The sequence below is a fragment of the Ceratina calcarata genome, unplaced genomic scaffold (assembly GCF_001652005.2).
Source record: "Ceratina calcarata isolate Rehan_Ccalc_2016 unplaced genomic scaffold, ASM165200v1 scaffold350.2, whole genome shotgun sequence".
Classification (NCBI taxonomy): domain Eukaryota; kingdom Metazoa; phylum Arthropoda; class Insecta; order Hymenoptera; family Apidae; genus Ceratina; species Ceratina calcarata.
The window spans coordinates 975,282-994,432 of NW_017157935.1; the positions used below are offsets into that span (position 1 = coordinate 975,282).

Here is a 19,151-nt window from a genome sequence, read left to right on the forward strand (position 1 = left end):
TTGCTCAATTTATGCTATTGCAAATATTGCATCGATGAATGAAGACTCACCATTTGGAACCTGCCTACAGAACCTGGCGAACATCCTCTAGTTTCTCACTAAGCGTCTACCTGCGAACAGAAATTCCCACCCAATTACGATTTCACTCTTGTCTTTAAAATCTGATCTACTCATAATTCAATAATCAACGTTAGGCGAGAAAATCGACCACCGACACGGCATTCAACGTTACCCCGTCATTTTCATGCTGGATTGATAATTAAACTAATCAAAGTTCATAGTGATACTCGATTATATCTGAGTGAAGCGTAACACGTCGTTGGACATGGAACTCCCTTGAGCCTAATGACTACCGTGACAGGTGATCCTCCGATGATTTCCAGCCCGTCTTCTACACTGCCCTTAGGGTGTCGATATGAAATTGTAGCTTACAATCTTTACACCACTTGTAACTTAAGCTTTAAATACTTAAGAGGCATAATTTTGAATCTAATGAAAACTGTCGTTGACAATCTTGTTCGTTTCAATACGCGTTAAATAAATTATATTAAAAAGATAATCAGGAGAGGAGAATAAAAATCGTCCTGAGATTTCCTGTACTTTACACATACAGAATAATTAGAATATTGGCAGTGAAGATACAGGAGGCAGATAGAAGATGTCGGTAGATGTGGAATTACCATTTACAATGATTATTATCATACGACAAGCGACAAGGGAGGAGAAAGATGAGAAAGTCGTCGGGGCCCGTGGTACGTAATTGCGCAAAGCGTGGTACACGTGTGCGCTCTGCGTACGCATACGAAAGAAGAAGAGGAGACGGTGTACCATTTGTTTCCGTGCTGTTGCGCATAAACGCGCAAAAATGATTTACATCGTACCCGTACCCGTATCCAACGGATAATAATCTTCCCTCTATCCTTTCATCGAGCCATCGATTCGAGTTACCGCGCTTCGGCTCCGCTCATTAACTTCTTTCCAATTTCTTATGCAAGCCTGTTATACGCGCCGCGATTAAGCAATCGTTAATTTGTCTCGTCGAAGATTGATCTACCGGCTAACAGCTTTTCGTAACACGAGTACGTAGAAACGTGTAGTTGTGTTCCAGTCACTTAAAAGCGAAACGTCTCGTCTTTGTTATTTACACAAATATAAACTAACGTAAGTATTCTCGGTTTGCTAACAATATGACACTAATGCAAATTTGTTCCCCATAAATATATATATTTTTTTAAATATCCACAATCCTTTTTGGTCACAAGAGGAATTCACGCCCGCGCTATTGGAAACATATACGATAAACGATGGTATTCAACCCACGCGCGCAGGTTTCGCGTACGGGGCCGTGTTTTGTTCAGCATAATTACCTCGGATACAGCCATTAATTAGTACCTATCGCTAATTATGTGGAACAGCGACAGCGAATGTGCGCGCGCACACGCACAAACATGCACGCTCGTACACAGGCACAAGAGTGGATCCGCGGCGAGTTCGGTTTATCCTATTTGTCGTGCATAAATAACAGATTCATGCTGAGATATGGTAGCTTATGCAAATGTAGGTTCAAAGTTTATAGCGTTTAATTAAACCATATTAGCGGGCACGAACTTAATAAAGCGGGTCACGCTCGGGTACCGGCTTCCACGTTTCGAATCGCGTTCGCTGAAAGTTTCGCCGGATTCCGGAGGGAAGATCGCACTCCGATCTAAGTAGATTACTTCCTGCGTTGTCTGTTAGCGGCACGCCAATTACGCCGAGCTTTTGTACGCGGTACCGTAATAACGCGTCGTAATGTATTGCCGGCGCGACTCTCGAAGTGCAATAAATTATTCAGCACACTCCAGCAATAAGCGCAGCGCGTGGTTTCACCATTCATCGTCCTTCGATGGCTGTCGCGGGAGTATGCAATTTTGTATAAAACCTTCATGGAGATAATATAAATAAAAACTACTCGCGGGAGTTCGTATCTATCTCTGATTAAACTTTTCTAATCTAAAAAGAAATCTTGGTTACGAATGTCTATATAAAAATTCGTTTTTTAAAATTATTTTCAACTAAAACTAATTCGAGCCTTGAGTATTATCTCTTTATTGTTGTCTAACTCTCCGCATTGTGTACGTTCGACTGATGAGAGATTCTAAAGAAAACTACCCTTCCGGATGTATAGCTAAGCCCGGTCCCAAACGGTGGGCATGTATCCAGACAATACGTTTCTCCTACCTAATACATTCTAAAAATTCCAAATTCTCAAACACAACCCGTCGCATTTATCAGGCCGTATTGATCCGCTTACAATCAACGACACCTTGTAACACTCATAAGCAAATCCAAGATAGATACTACGGATTCCTCGGAGGGATTGAAGAGGCGAGGCAAAAAATCCGGGGCCCAGGACACCGGAGACGTAATGCGACGCCTTGATGGACGGCTCGATCCGAGAAGCCGGAAGTGGGCAACGAAAAAACTGGCATTTAGAGGCGAACACCCCGGCAGGCTGACTCCCCTCGTGGATATGGGAGGGCAGAAAGCAGGTTAGGCCGGCAGACGGCCGACCGACTGGCTGTTTGACATAACCAGTTCGGAGGTGCAGGCAAGGACGCCGCCACTCCTTCTCGTTCTCCCTTTCTTTTCGCCGTATCCCCGCGAGACGTCCTCGTCTTCTTTCGCTCCCCTGGGACACAATCGGTCGTCCCTGACCACCGCAATACAACGCCATCGATCGCTGCCACTCACGAATCGAGTTCTTAAGGACGCCAGCAAATGTTCTCTGTTCGCCAGCAAGTGTAAATCAACGAGTTTTATGAAATTTTCTTTGATCATGCGAAAACAGCTTTCAAAACCGATGTGTTCTCATCGAAAAAGTATATACATGTATAAATTCCTTATTTACTTTCATAGCAGCAAATGTTTACCTCTAAATCAACGAATTCTTACTTCGATAACTAAATTAAATTATTCTTTATTTTTAATAAATCGAATTATTCTTAATTCGATAAAATACTCTTCGATGAAACGAGTACGACTTTCAAAGTTGTATACTCGTTCAGAAAATAAATTTCTAATACAAACAATTTTTTAGTAGTAGAAGTCGTGAAATAACTAAAAATGCGATAAGAAATAACTACTCTGAAATCGTTTTTCTTACATCCATTATAATCCTTTTCAATTATGTTTAACTGTAACGCGAATCGAACGTGGTTAACCGCAAAACGTTTGACACGTAGCGTTCAGTTATAGATTATAGATGATAGAAAATCTATGGTAGGTAGGTATTAAATCCAAGAGAAAAATCATGCCGGAACGAGGTTGCGATTAGAACTTAACGGAACCATACAAATCTTTTCTTATATTAATTCAAAGAAAACATTGATGCATTCCATTTCACTATTTTTGCAGCCATCAATCAAAGTTAAACATAAACTAACTACTAGAAATTTTATTGTTTCAAGGGAAGAAGTGCAGAATTGATATCATTTTTTTGGACATTAATCAGACAATACAATAATTTGATTTTAAATTGTTATTTTACAATGAAAATCGGTATTTCATTTTTCAATAATATAAAGAATGCAATATAAAAAAGAATCGTATTTAACGTTAAGTATTGTATGTTGTATTTAGACTCTTTATTAAAGTCGATATGATCGTCAGAAGAATACGAAATTCATTGTAATTTTTATTTATCGTGATAAAAGCTAGAATACAGAATGAAGTCCACGAATCAAATTGAGTAACTATAAAGTGAATTGCGTAAGCATTTTTCCAGATGTTCAAAGCCCTCGATAAATTATTTCGAACGAAATTAAAACAAACCCGATCGGATGAGTTGAAAATCCTTTTACAGGCGAGAGTTTTTGCAAGCTGTCAGATCTGTCTGACCGATCACCCTGCTGAGTCTGTTCGTTCCGAGTGGAAAGGAAAACGCTCGTTGCAGTCCACGTTTTTCCATGCCGCGTGTGTACGGTACAGTTAACACACGAACATACGCGTCGAAGATCATTCTCGTACAACAGTGTACGTGCGTTAAACCGTGATGGAGGCAAGCCCCACGAAAAACTGGATTCGTAGCGTACCCGCGGTTGATTGTTGTTCGCCAACCGAGTCCATCGAGCTCGCCTCGACGAGAGAACAGTCATTTACGATACATACACTTCCAACTTTTGAATAAAATGTTCTCGACTACCGAGCAACAGAACATTACCAATGACGACGTTCATTCGACGGTAGGATACAATTTAAACCTCTTTAAACGCAGTTAACGGGTCTCGTGTAATTCAAACGATACGATAACACAGAATCGATCAAAGTAATGATAGTCGATGCAATTGAAAGAATTTTCTGATTGTTTCGCGTTAAATCGTCCTTCGCTATTACTTAGCGAGGCGGAAAAGATCACGGCCACCGTTCCGTTGCGTGTCTATCTATTCCTCAACGCAATCTTCGTTACAGCCGCGGCGGCGGCATCGCATCGCGAACATCGTTGGTCATTCATCTTACGGCTGATGTCCATCCGATGCGGTGGAAATAAATTTGAACGCAGATAAATCGTTTTAATTAAGCAACACCCGTCCCACCGCGTTACCTCCAATCGCCTTTTTACAACGCGAAATATAGGAAAATTGTTGTACCTCCGTGGCGCGTATACAAACAACTGAAAGTGCGTCGAATGCAATACAAAATATATGAAAATTGTTGTACCTCTATGATGCTAATATACGATTAATACGAAATATGTAAGAATTATAATACTGATGCAAACAACTGAAGAGATTATTTCAAAAGAAGAGTTTGGTGTACGTCGAACAGAACTGGCTCTAAAGTTCAATGACTCTTGTTACAAGTAATAAATTACATAAAAAATATTCCAACTATCATTTCTCATTTCACTTTTGACAGAGTTTCGAGTTTGAGAGCTATTGTGAAGGCGACAATGGGCTTGCGCAACGGATTACTGAACTTGAAATAGCGATAGCCTAGAACGAAACACGGAATACAATACGTAATCAAGAAATATAGGAAGAGCTCGTCGAGGTATCTTTCAGAATCTAAACGAGGAATTCTAATCGTTAAAACTGTAATAAATCTGTATAACTAGGTACGATTAAGACACGATTCAATTGTCCGCCGTGATCGAGCCCGAGTTCATAAAATATAGATATAGCGAGAATTTATTGCGAGACATTAAAACTGTTCTTTTAACGGTATACGCGTATCAACCGTGAAGAGGAGAAGCAATCAGGAGCGCGGCCGAAATTTGCTCAGATTGAAATCTAAATGTCCGAAAAGGAGATCGTAAACGAGCCGGAGCCGAAAAACGAAGAAACCGCGTGATGAAAGAAAACATCGTTTCCGATTCGACCATCGTTCAACGTTCTTGCAACGAGGATGATCGCCGGGCGCATCGCGTGAGCACGAGAAAAACGTTTAATCTAGACTTACTCGCGATTCAGCTACTTCTTTCAATTAAATCGAGCTGAAATCGAGCACGACTGAGAAATTGGAACCGCGCGTCTTCATCCCGCGAATCGTACTTCCGCGTTGATAATGATAATTAATAGGCTGACGTTATATAATTTATCGGGCGACGTGGCAGTCTTCGTTCGTTGCGCGGCGATACCCACGGCTCGGCCAACGGGTATAACTCAATGACAGAATTTATTGCATCATTAAGGTAATGCATGCGATACACCGCGATGCGGATAACACAATCATCTCGTGCGTAGAGTCGCGTTTTATCCGGCGATCATCGCTCGACGCGAGCTCTAACCGATATTGGAACGTGTTTGCTCGCGGGAGACGAATACGAGAGGCGATCGCAAGTATCATCGTATGAAATCGATATCGAGAATAGTCGACCTACTACGTTGATAAATTTCAGTACAGCTTAGACAAGTACGTAGTCACGGACCAGTAGATGCACGAAGTTTCTTTTCATTCTTCCGATCCATACATTAATCAGAATTCATAAAAATTGAAAGACGTTCTACGTCGAAACTTTTGCAATATTGTTCTAGCCAAAAACGATACCGTGCACGTAGAATCAGGACGCCAACGCACGCCTCGTCAGATCCGAAACGGGAGAAGAGGAAACTAAAAAATGAGACGAAAACGGAAGAGAAAAAATGAAGATTGTCGCGGCGAAATCTGGACGGTCGGTAGACGTCGTAAATCTCACGGTTGACGCCTTTCGGAAGGAAAACGACGCTGGCCAATTTACGATCGGTCGACAGGAACGTGGGAAGAGCGGAGGTGTTCGATGGAACACCGAAGAGGAAACGTCGCACGTCGGCGGTCCTTTCCTGACAAACGATAATCGCGGAGTAGTTCGCTGCAGGTTCTTTCCGCGTCCCCTCGATCGGCTTCCTTACACGCGAATACAGTCATTCACAGAAAAGTCCAATTTATCCAATAATAAAGGAAGAGCCAACGGATTGTAATTAAATCACAAGATTTCATAGTGTTCAATATTTTAATCGCTTAATAAACAGAATTATTATTATAAATGACTTTTGGTAAACGAGAATTCCTTACAAGAACGACTTTCTTAATTTCATACATACGTCAGTAAAATCTCATTCGAAATCTGGCACTAAATTAACATTCATTATTAATAATAAGATAAAGTTCTCAACAATGCATAATTATGATTTTCTTTGTGGACTGACTGTACATTCAGTGAAAAATAATCGACTAGGGCACTGTCAACCGCATCGGATGTGAACGGTCGATAATAGTCAGTCGGTCTGGCGCTTGTTAACCGGTGCCCGACGACGACGACGACTTCAGTCCTTTACGCGTCACCCGTGGGTGCGAGGACACGTGCTCGAAAACGATTCCACTTTCTAATTGACTCGTGAGAGCATTCAACCTATAACTGGATATCCTGGATTCAGGTACCTTTAATACTTATTTCTATGCCAAGTCGATTCACATAATTTTTATTTAATTATCAATCTTGAAAAAGTTTTCTCACTCTGCTTCTCACAATAAATTATTAAACGACGCACGTACATTAAATTAATTTTTGATCACTGAACTTACTTTAAAAGTTTACTAGTTTTATTAGCTCTCATGGTAAACGAGAATTCCTTACAAGAACGACTTTCTTAATTTCATACATACGTCAGTAAAATCTCATTCGAAATCTGGCACTAAATTAACATTCATTATTAATAATAAGATAAAGTTCTCAACAATGCATAATTATGATTTTCTTTGTGGACTGACTGTACATTCAGTGAAAAATAATCGACTAGGGCACTGTCAACCGCATCGGATGTGAACGGTCGATAATAGTCAGTCGGTCTGGCGCTTGTTAACCGGTGCCCGACGACGACGACGACTTCAGTCCTTTACGCGTCACCCGTGGGTGCGAGGACACGTGCTCGAAAACGATTCCACTTTCTAATTGACTCGTGAGAGCATTCAACCTATAACTGGATATCCTGGATTCAGGTACCTTTAATACTTATTTCTATGCCAAGTCGATTCACATAATTTTTATTTAATTATCAATCTTGAAAAAGTTTTCTCACTCTGCTTCTCACAATAAATTATTAAACGACGCACGTACATTAAATTAATTTTTGATCACTGAACTTACTTTAAAAGTTTACTAGTTTTATTAGCTCTCATTTACATTATAAAATTGGTTAAACGTCAGTTGACATTAACAAGGAGAATATCGAGCCGTGGAACGAAGATTGGTAGCGACAGAAGGGAAAGGGCGACGCGGGGCACGGTCGCAATTTATACTTGCGCGATATCGCGTTGAACACAAAGGTCGATCGTTAAACGAAGTAACGCGTGTCCCGAGCCCCGTGCGGCCACGTTTTCGCGTCGCGTGAATACGTTCGCATGCTCGTAAATCCAGCCACGTAACCGGGGTGTGAGTTAATGCCTGGCTGCATTTACGGATGAACAGCAGACCCATAAAGAATCAGAGATGAAAAGCCATAAAACTAAATGCTGTGTCTCGTCCAAAAATTTTCTACACCTCCATCAACAATTTTTATTTTTTGTTTATAGAAGCTATCACAAATGTATTTCAAGATCAAAGAAATTCCAAAACTATTTCTGAACAAAATAAATACAGCATAACAGTAAATTAAATTCTACGTGATTTTTTAAATTTTAATACAAGTATACTTTCTCGTGACGGATGTCAATGGACACAGAAATGATCTACGAAAAAGACGAGACGTATTCGAGCAATCTGTCATGATTCCCAGGGGACGGAGAAAAATGCAACGACACTGGACAGTTAGGTGGTTATTAATGAACGGACGGGATCGATGGGTGGGCGAAAGCGAGTGAAAATTTATTCGTTGCCGACGATAACGATATTTACCGCGTGTAGTCGTACATCGACTGGCATATTCCCGTTTGATTAGAAATATCTCAATGGTCAATACTATATAGAAGAGAGAAGGGGGATTACGGATCATCGTGGTCACCATCAAAGTTAACTGCCTGTCAGGGATAACTATATGTATGTAGACGCGGAAGAGAAGGTGGCCTCAACGTGGACAGCTACGCGCTGCGTGCGCTCTTAAGCGACTAATGGTGATTTATAGGAAGACATCGACGGGTTGTTTGTTTGTTTCTCACCCTACACGACTCCGCGATCCTCGCGACATCACTATTAAACGATCCTATCGGGCTTGATCGCGTCGATATGTACTCAGCCTGCAGAAACTGTCGGCGAATATCCGTATCTTCTAACGCTTCTCTATTAGCTTCTACAGTTCGTTTTTATACCACAAGACTCTCTAAACGAATTAACCCTTTCGCTTCTAGTCATACAGCACACAAATAAAATGTAATTGCATTTCTAAAATTCTTACAGCTATAGCGTGATTAAAAGGTTGCAAGATTCTTCCAATGTACAAATCATTTTTTCATCAGTATATTTATTCAACTATAATAAAAAGACGTCCATTGAGTAATGTCAAAATCCAACTAAGACGGTACAATACTAGCTGAATTCAAGAACAATCGAGAGAGGTTCATTAACGCCCTTGACGAAGGCTATCGCTAACGCGTTCCTGTCCATTGAATCTCCCTGGTAATAGCGATATTGCGGCGGGTCAGTACACTTTGTAAACACGGAACGCGCTCACCGAGGAGGGCCCCCTCTAAGCCGGCAAGAAGTGAGTGGCAGGATGAATGCGGCTGATTACATTCAAGAGGCTTTTTCAAGTCGTAGCAGCACGCCGGTATAATAACCGCGGCGTGCCATGGCCATGGTCTCCGGGACCATTGCGTATCCATTGCCATTGTGCGACCTTAAATCCGTTCCGTTTCCATCGCGAAACAAGCGGCGCGCGTGGACGGAATCCATTTGGTGAACCGGGCTAAGTTTCACTATACGCTTGTTACACATCAATTGTTCGTGGGTTATACCGCTTAAAAAACCTACTACCACGCGTTTTTTGGAATTAATATACATATAATATCCATACAATCGTTCAATCTTTGCTTGTAATTATCTTTTACCGGTGTTATGACAATGGTTTCATGGAAACAACGGGGAACTTGTTAATCTCCATGAGAGTATTATAAATTGTACACGTTCAGTCTAACTACATCGGCTATCATCACCTTTTCGTTCCAGCCATTGTTCAACAGGGTTTCTTAATCTATTCGGAGAATGATGTTACCAAACACCACCTGTACTTTCCTCTGTTTCCCTTGTTCGAAGCTGGCTATGCGTCACCGCGTCGCAGCGGCATGGTTCTCGTTTTTGGTGAAAGGATTAACGAGGTACTTGTTGCAATGCCGGCTTCTTTTTCTTCCTATCCCTTCTGCTAGACTGATAATCTTTAATGACTCTTGTCTAACGGTTGTCCGCTCGAGCGTTGTTCAACGACGCGTTTCTTCTTGCTTCCTATTACAGACGATGAATTTGTATAAAGTCTAGGTTGGTTTGTTAATGGAAGTTACGATCGGTAGTCGGGAGTCTTCTTCCTTCGCCGGTTTCCCGCGGTTCATGGAAAATTCATCGCGCCGGTTCAACTTCTTCATTCTTCCATAACGATTTTCTCTTTACGGATTTATTAACAATGATTAACTCCGGTGTCAGGGTATGCAGAAAATTCAATTCGTCAGACGGTTGAATATTCTAATTCATTAATGATTAATCATCTCCTGTCGATTCGCGTTGGGAATTTATCAGAGAGTTGAACATCCTAATGCGTACAATCCATCTATTATAACTCCTCTATCAATGTAATAACTTTCCTCCCACGTAATCATTAATGAAACTCTCCTGCCAGATCGGATGGAAAATTCATTAGACGGTTAAATACCCTGATTCTTTGTAATCCCTCAATCATCTCAACAATCTCCAACCGCATTATTATCAGCAAGGTACAATGCGCGTACAGAGGTACGAGCGGGATATCCGTTGCATTCATTACTCAACGCCTAAGTCGTATGGAAGCATTGTCGACGGCGTCGATCAGCATCGCCATCAATCATCGTATTGGCCGGCCGGTCGGCCAGCCGAACGGAGAGATCGTTATTACAGATTAACGTCGACGATGAGCCCACAGGTGAACAAAAGTGCAACATTGTCCGCAGCTTACTTTTCTCATCGCCGTTATTGGCTTTTAGCCGTGGTGAAATTTTGAAATGACGAAGATCTCATTAACCGAACGGTCTCGTTAAAAAATGAAAGATTCCACCATTCCCCTCCACCGGCTGACATTAAGCTTTTCGTTCTGGCACGAGGAAGCGGTCTTGTCATCGCATTTAATGACAATCTTCCCGACGTTCAACGAGCAAATTCATCGCGAACCGTCACACCGATTGCGTAGTCGCGAACAAGTAGTAAGTCGACGGATTCGAAAATACGGTCGACTTGCGTGCTCGTTGATCGCCACGGTAGCAGGATACGCGTGGACCGTCGGCCACGATCAATGCAACTACGTGTTTAATAGCGTCGAGTTTAACCACGAGTTTCCCTTGTTCGGCGAATATCGTCTCGCGATTATATCGCAATTACTCCACGGAAATTATCATCATCGAACGCCAGAGGAAAATATACGAGCAAAACAGGGTAACGACGAAAAGCTCCGGGCACGTTTGTTATACAAACTGCTTCCGAACTCGTGGTACAACCAGAAAAGAAATGATTCTTTATAGAAGAGTTGATAAAAAATTCTTTTAAGTTTTTTTATTCGCGAAACTTTTAATGATTTCACAAAACGTAATCATTCGAATTAAATACTGTTTAAACTGTGCTATATTTTCAGACAATTAGAAAATTGTAGTCGAAATCAATTTGGAAAATGTATACGTTAGCGTAAAGGGGTGTATTGGCACCGTTTTCTTCGGTAGAGAAGTGAACGAGGCCAATCAAGGCTAGTTGGCTTATCATTGGTCAACGGTACATCGTTATCTCACTAGCAACGGCATTGCCGGAAATCGTTACGATTCCATCGATCGGTATACGTGCTTGCGTAACGATTATGTATGTATGTTTTTCTGCGTTGTTCGTAGCCAGTGCACTTAAGGGTTATTATTAAGATAGCAGAAAACACATATCCGCGGCGTAATTAACCTTGGCCGGTATCTCGGCAATGCAATTACCTTTGGTTACTTCCACATTCGATCGACTCGATCATTATTTAACGCAAACATCGAACTGCATTTCGAATTCGAGCTCGTTAATCAACAATTTATGCAGACATTAATATGAGAAATCTAAGAAAAGAAGAGCGAATTAGATATCGAAGTTTACGAGATACGGAGTAAGAAACCGTTCGAGTGCACTGGACGACAGCTTTCAAGGTAGCTTTTATACCGTTTCTGATCTTCGTAAAAAACTAACCACCCAATCGATAAGCATAAATGACTACGACATTGAACCATTACTGCTCAATGCCGGCAATAGATACCTATTCAACATATCGGTCATCTTGGCCAGCCTCGCAACGGTTTTCTGCTGGCTGGTAACCACTAATCTCGCAATTCGATCGTCCGCAAAAACCGCTTACAATATTTTCTAAAAATATTTGATCGGGGAAGAAAATATTTTTACTAAATTAATGAACGGATTTTTATCGAATGATAAAAGCCCGACAAAAATTGAGAGAACCTCCTCATTACGAAATTATGTCATATCCACTAAATGTATTATTATGAAACTGGTGTGAATTAATAAATTGCTTTGTGGAACAAAAGAGAAAATAAATATTCTGGAGGAAAGTTCGGGACAGAGAATGAAAATTCTAACCGCGGTACGTGGCCTGTTTCGAGTCACGTCTACAGAAACGTCTGGACGCGAGGCGAAGGCATTATATTGTAGAATCAGGGACCGTTTCGGAGTCAATGCACGGTCGCTTGGCACGTGTGTGCATATCGTATCGAGGCGAGTACCTACAGAACGACGACGGCTTGCATATCCGCTTTCGACGTAACGCTTACGGAGGCGGGGACGACAATCCCACTAATTGTCGGCGAGATTTTCGAGTTCGAACCTCGCATCTCATTAGGACCACCAGCCAGGAGACACCGAAGTCAATCAATCCGAAGAGAGGAGAGTTCAGGCATCGGTCGCGTAACAAAGAACCGGATTCGAGCGGCCAACAAAAGGAGAAACATGCTCTCTCCTCCGCAATCGAGCTGCATTTGCATGCGAAAAGACATCGTTGCGAACGATTGATTCGCTGCTGAAAATGCTTCCAGCTTTCCATATTCTTTAATTATCACGCAGCCTTATAATAATTACAACGAAATATATTTAATAAAAATAGTAGCATTTTTGTCACAACAAAAAGTATTTAAGAAGATGGAAAAATAGATCGAAGACGAAAACGAGGAGTAGACGGGATGTGTCATTGACACACCGTCGTGCGTACAAGCTTTGAAGGTATCTTCGCGCGGAAGAGAAACGAGAAAGAGGAAGCGAGTCACGCTCGCGTCATCACGAATGCTGCCGGCATTCGCGAACCCCCGTCACCTCACCCCGTAGTCTAACCCACGAGACATTGTTGCATCCACTCACCTTCCCTCCCATTCTGTGTCCGCCGAATACTATATAGAAAGTACACTTGCTAAACGCGGACCAACCACGAAGCAAGAACACAAAATGATCCTTCGGACACGTTCGAATCCCCCTGGGGAACGAAGGAGAATACTATCAGGAAAGGAAGTTGAAAGTGTGGTCAAAACTCGAGATCCTGCGACTACGCAACTCTGGTCTGACCTCGGTTGCCTGATTCTACTTAACTACGTTTCCTCGGACGAAAATCAGAGTTACAACGTTTAATAAAAACTGGAGGCGAAATCAGATATGGGTATCAAAATGTAGTAAGTGGAAACATTTCAAAAACCAATATTGATTGAGAATTGTTGTAAAAGAAAAGGTTGTTTAGAATCGCGAGCTGAACAACATATTAAAGTTGACTGAAATCTAAGAAGTTCACCTCTATTTATACATTTACCTCGGACAACAGAATACCGCGCCGAAATAAATGCTATTTAAAAGACGAAGAAGCCATCGTCAAAAGATCTGGCAACTGCAAGGGAGCAGCGCGCGACGAACCGAAATGGATCGTCCCGGATGATTCCTCTGGGGTTCCTCCTCACCGGGGTCTTAGCTCCGGTCGATCTCCCTCATTAACATTCGACTCTTTGTCTTTGTCGTTGTCGCGGTCGTCTTACTCCGTAAGGTCGTCCCCCGACCGGCTATACACGATCCCTAATAGATTCCTACGAGAAGCTCCTTCCTCCTTTCTTTCGCCTTCTTCTTGGCCCTCGCAACCTCCTTGTTTCGACCGGTCGATTTTTAGTAGCCCTCTGCTCCTCTGTCTCTCTTTCGCTTCTATCCACGCTTCCAGCACTTTTTTCACCGTCCACCAAATGCCAAGAAGAAACGAAAATTGCCGCGAGTACTGTTCAACTGTTCCAATGTAACTTTAGATTTCTTGTATGTAGCTATAGTTGTCAGATACAAGGAACGTTCTATGCAATTTCCATCTTTCTCCACTCGTTAAGGATGTATTGGCTATACAGTCAATCCCAAAAGTTTATGCACTTTAGAAACGCATTTTTTAAAAAGAAATCAGACGTCAGAAGAACATTGCTAATAATAAACAACAACAAAAAATTTTCGATTTTTCCGAGATTTTTCCAAGGGGTACCCCTTCAATTTCTTCCAAATTTTCGTTTTTTGCCAATAACTCCCAAACCATTGGACATACGGAAAAATTATATACGATCTTTCTTGTAGAGGACAGCGAGATCTACAATTTCCATGTAAAAATTTTTCGCTAGCGTCAATAGTTAACGAGTAATTTGCAAAAAACTGTTTTTTCGTTTTTCGTCCATAACTCTTTAAATATTAATGCTAGCGAAGAACTTTTATACAGAAATTGTAGATCTCGTCAAGATCATCCTCTACAAGAAATCATAAAAACGAAAGTTGTAAGTACCGTGAAAAGCTACAAGTTTCGTACGAAACATTTTTCTCTATCGTCAATAGTCAGCGAGTATTTTGCAATAAACTGTTTTATCATTTATATCAGATGAATTTTCGTAGCAACGCGTTCGATTCGAAAGGTAGCACGGAATCGGGACAGGGAGAGAGGCGATGCGCGCGATGCGAGCGCGAGTTTTTTAATTTTACGAGGGACGTTTATCTTACGATTATGTTGATAACTTCTCGGTAAGAGCCCGTAACGTAAATTGAACCTCCGACAAGAATTTCGTGGGTGAGTCAGAGGCCGATTGGCCCTACGGGGAACGCCGAGGAGAAAGCTGACCATTGAAGAAAAAGAAAAACTTGCCGCGTAACTGTAAATGGCCAAAAATCGATGACATTAAAAGTAAACGTACCCAGATGTTGTCTCGTTCGTCCACGACAACGTCCCGATTCGTTCTTATCGTCGATCGATAGATTCGTTTCACGTTTGATTCATCCTCGTATTGACGTGAAAAGGGAGAAGAAACACGGGGCCATAGAATTGCCTTTCTCTCATCCTACACCGGTCGGGTCGTCCGCGAGATTCTCCGGTTCGCCAGCCGCGTGTATAACTTGATAAACAAGTTTACTTGGAGAAGCCGGTGTCTTATATATGTATATACCCGTTTACACACTGGGTGTCCTGAGCGGACTGAATACTAATTGCCGACTCGCGCGATGAGGATCAAAGCGTATAAATCATCACCTATTCCCAATGGAGCGTATCGATCACCCGGTATATTACTCGGATCGTGTTTAATCATCAAAGTTTATTAGTAAATTGCGGGTTTTATGCATTTAAAAAAGACTAGAAACTCTACTTGTGATGCATGAAAATATATAAAACGAACGTAGATAGCAAACGTTTATCTGAATTGACTATCAAATGTTTCATTTTGTTCAGAAATCCGCAGTATATTTATTAATTAGCAGAAGACTTGATTTCTCCAAAAAAATTGACATCATCTTCTTAAAAATGTTTGCTAATCTAGTGAAAGAAACGAAGAAGATATCTGACATACTTAAAATTGATTTCTACAGAATCTTCATTTTTTTCCGTGTCAGTTAGAAAGTATCATGGCACGCACGATATCATCGAGATCACGATTATCCAGACTTTTCATTCGTCACTTCTCAGCTCGGTTAATAATAAATAAGGCTTCTTGAACGGCTGAAAATTAAGAGGCAAGATAGGTAGTAGGCCTCGGTTTCCCTTGGAAACGCTATCTAGATAGCAAGCGGCATGGCAGCCGGAATCGAAGTCGGAGAGGCCGAGTAATTTCGCTAATGTCTCGGTCACGACTCGACTTCTGAATCCTTAAAACGGGTTTCCAATCTGATCCTCGGAATCCTGCCACGTCCCAGATTCTCGTCGCTAGGCCGAACGAAACGACCGCCTATTACATTAACAACATCTTATTCGGTGTCGCGATGAAAAATCAGATACCATCTCCTAACAGTTCCGACTCGCCTCACAAATATTTCCTCTCGTCCCTCGAATCTGTGATTCTAATTCGAATTCTAAGCCGATGGCCAGCTACATTCTTTAAGCTTTAACTTTATTTACATTCCACCGTGCAATATAATTGCTTTTACACATTTACAATAAAGTTAAATATTGTAATGTTTAAATGACAAGAAAAATATTTATCTAGAACACTCTTGAAACTGATACCATAAATGTTCTAATTTACACGAAAATCCACGGTCTAATAACTGTGGTTAATGTAAGGTGTTCAGGAGAATCTCGCATCATACCAATAAATAATTGCGTCTTGATTCGTATCATGAACTTTGAACCGGCGCAGTGAAAGTTCGTATCACTGGATCTGCGAACATCGGTGATACCTCAGCCATAAATCCGGCACTGGCTGATGACTTACCGCCTTTATCCGGCGACCATCCAACCCACGCTCCGACTTTAAAACAATATCTCACTCTTGGTGCACCTTGTTCCGCGTAAACGTACGCTTGTACGTACACGCACCGCCGGAATTTAAGGGTTTGTAAAGCAGACCTCGCTGACCGGCCTCTTAAAAATGTCTTACTCCCTGTTCCGGTGCGCGACCAACTTCGAATACACTTATTCAACGCCAGAAGCTTACGCTTTCTACGTTTTCCCCTTCTCTCTCGTCACCGGTTCAGAGAAATTTGTACATAATTTTGTACAAGCTCCTTGCGTCGATTTCCAAGGAAGAGGTGAACGCAAAGTCTGTCTTGCAACGATGGTAGATGAGTTGGTAGGTACGTGAACTTTTCTGTTGCAGTCGTAAAACGTTTGAGGAGGAATCGATAAATGTGTTCAGTCGTGGAAAAGGTCATTTGAAAGTGATCAACGATCCAGCGTGAAGGATTACAGGCACTTTCTGGCTCGTTACGTTCCCTAATTCGCGTCTGTATTTCCACGATACTAGTGAAGTGCTCCAAGAATGTTCCGAGTATTTTATTGACTCGGGATTACGCGTTCAAACAGTCGTATAGAGAGATTCGAATAAGTGGCAAGCGCCTGCGTGTTCATTTATCTTTAATCGCTTGGTTCATCTCGTACCGACATGACACGGAGATGTATGCACCGCTATCGCGCGACTCCTTTCTTGCGCTGCCCGATTTCTTGCCTTTCGCATTTTCCCGTGTTTATTGCTCCCGCCGCCGCGCTAGCTGTATGCCACCTACGTTGCTCGTCCAAGGAACTCATTTCATCCACCGTTTCGTACGTCACGTACGATTTCATTTCGTTCTGAACGGAAGAGATTAATGGAAGCTTTTTACTCGCGAGAGTCTAAGAGATTGATAGTTAAGAGGAGGTCTTAATCTATGATCCAAAGCTGCGAGTAACCCAGACTTATAATACCTGTACTGGTGGATGACTTAAGTTTTGTTTAATATTATCCATTAACTTTTATTATTGAGTCCTTTTATTGCGGTATTCAAGTCTACAAAAGCTAATAATTAATTGCTTCTGGTTCATTTAATAGTTCTCTTATATCCTTGCTTCATTTGCAAGTTTATTATACTTCACATAGAATTACAGGTCGTTGGACGTTATCGAGATTCGTTACATAAGTTACTCAGTCCAGTTACGTCTTTAACACCGAGTAGCAGTTTTATCTGTCGTATTTTATATACCAGCTTCCTCGCTCTTCTTTCTCGCCTATTACGGTAAACGTTCGTTCTAAATATCTACTTTTATTATCCGCCGTGGTTAGTAGACTCCCCCTCAACTTCGCACTCCGTTACACGGCTGATTTCTATATCAACCCGTGTAACTGGACTCGCTAAGAAAATAATATCCATCTTATGCTTCGTTGCAACCTGGCGAACCTTTGTATTCACCAGATCTTCAGCTAAGATTAGAAAGTTCTATGTAAAACATTCTACGTTGTGAAGTGTTTTGAAGTATAGAAGATTGCAAGAAGTTTCAACTACGTAGCGAAGGTAATTTCGAGCAATTATTCGTTTCAATAACCGAACAGAAAAGTGAAAATAAAGTGGACGCTCGTACTTAAATTGTTAACCATCTTTTCCAATAGATCTCGCGCAATGTCTATCATTACTCTTGATAAGATCCGAGCGCGAACAATTTCCAACAATATCCGGCAATAATGTAGAATATTATTTTTCACAAGGCACCAGTTAATGGTCTCGCGGTATCTACTTTCTCAACGTGGTGATTTCGAAGGGGTCTTCGGGTACGACTGCCGGTAATTTTCCGCGCGTTATACCCCTCTCGTTACACCCACGCGAGCGGATCAACGGGTTCATCTCGCGCGTCTTTAGTCCGCGACGTGACCATGCACATTATCGCTCCTATATTACGTCCGCATATTCTTTTCTCTATCAGCCTGTTCCCTTTTATTCCATTCCACCGCTAAGCGTCTAATTACTACTTCCTATTAAAACAGCCGAACTTTGATCAGGTTCTACAATTACCATAGGGTTCAAACATCTTGGAAATTAATAAATAATGAACTTAATATTACGAGGACTTCGAAAATTGGTTGCTTAAAAATCAATCGACGTACAATTAGCGTGAATAAATCGACGTGTATTCACGATGCAATAATAAAATGAAAGTGAGATAAGTTAGAATGCATTGTAAGAATTTTTCTCGACCCTCGACTTCGATACACGTCCCCGAGGATACGTATTGAAGCGTGATAGCGATTAGTAACGACGTTCTCCACAATATCACGGAATCGGGACGTTCATGGAATTATTCATGAATATAATTCAGCTCGTTATCGGATTTATGGTCTCAAATAACGAGGGAGGGGTACAGTCTGACCGGCCGGCTGAATGTGTGAAGAAACGCTTTCGTTGGCATCGGCGACGACTACATGACACCGAACAGGCAACGAAAAACAAGATCCGGAGAAAATGCGTGGGTTTTGTGTTATCAGCGTTCGTAATAATTTATGCACAAGCTAGTAGATTCCTGTTCTTAACGGGGAACCGCACTAAGTCATATATCATTGCGTGTACACGATCGAGAGACCGAATAATCAATTAATATAAAGGAGAATAAATGATTGCTCCATCAGGAGAAGGACAGGCATAAATCTTACTCGTCGTGTCCGAGATTATTGTTCCTAAAAATCGAACGTAGGCCTCGCGCAATAAAGCGGCAACGTTATTCAATCACTTCCTCTAACTTCGGACCCGAGAGGCAAGCTACGTACAC

General features: G+C 41.6%; 1 protein-coding gene across 5 annotated transcripts in view; it reads right to left on the bottom strand.

Moving 5' to 3' along the window:
• Positions 1-19,151, bottom strand: part of LOC108625273 (uncharacterized) — a 58,570-nt gene that overhangs the window by 33,232 nt on the left and 6,187 nt on the right. For 2 of the 5 annotated variants that reach the window (XM_026813811.1, XM_018025135.2), the window contains one exon: positions 51-110. The exons of the other annotated variants lie outside the window; for them this stretch is intronic. In XM_026813811.1, the coding sequence (XP_026669612.1) occupies positions 51-84 (34 nt within the window). In that variant the 5' untranslated portion in view covers positions 85-110. The remainder of the gene's footprint in view (positions 1-50; positions 111-19,151) is intronic. 5 annotated transcript variants of the gene reach the window in all.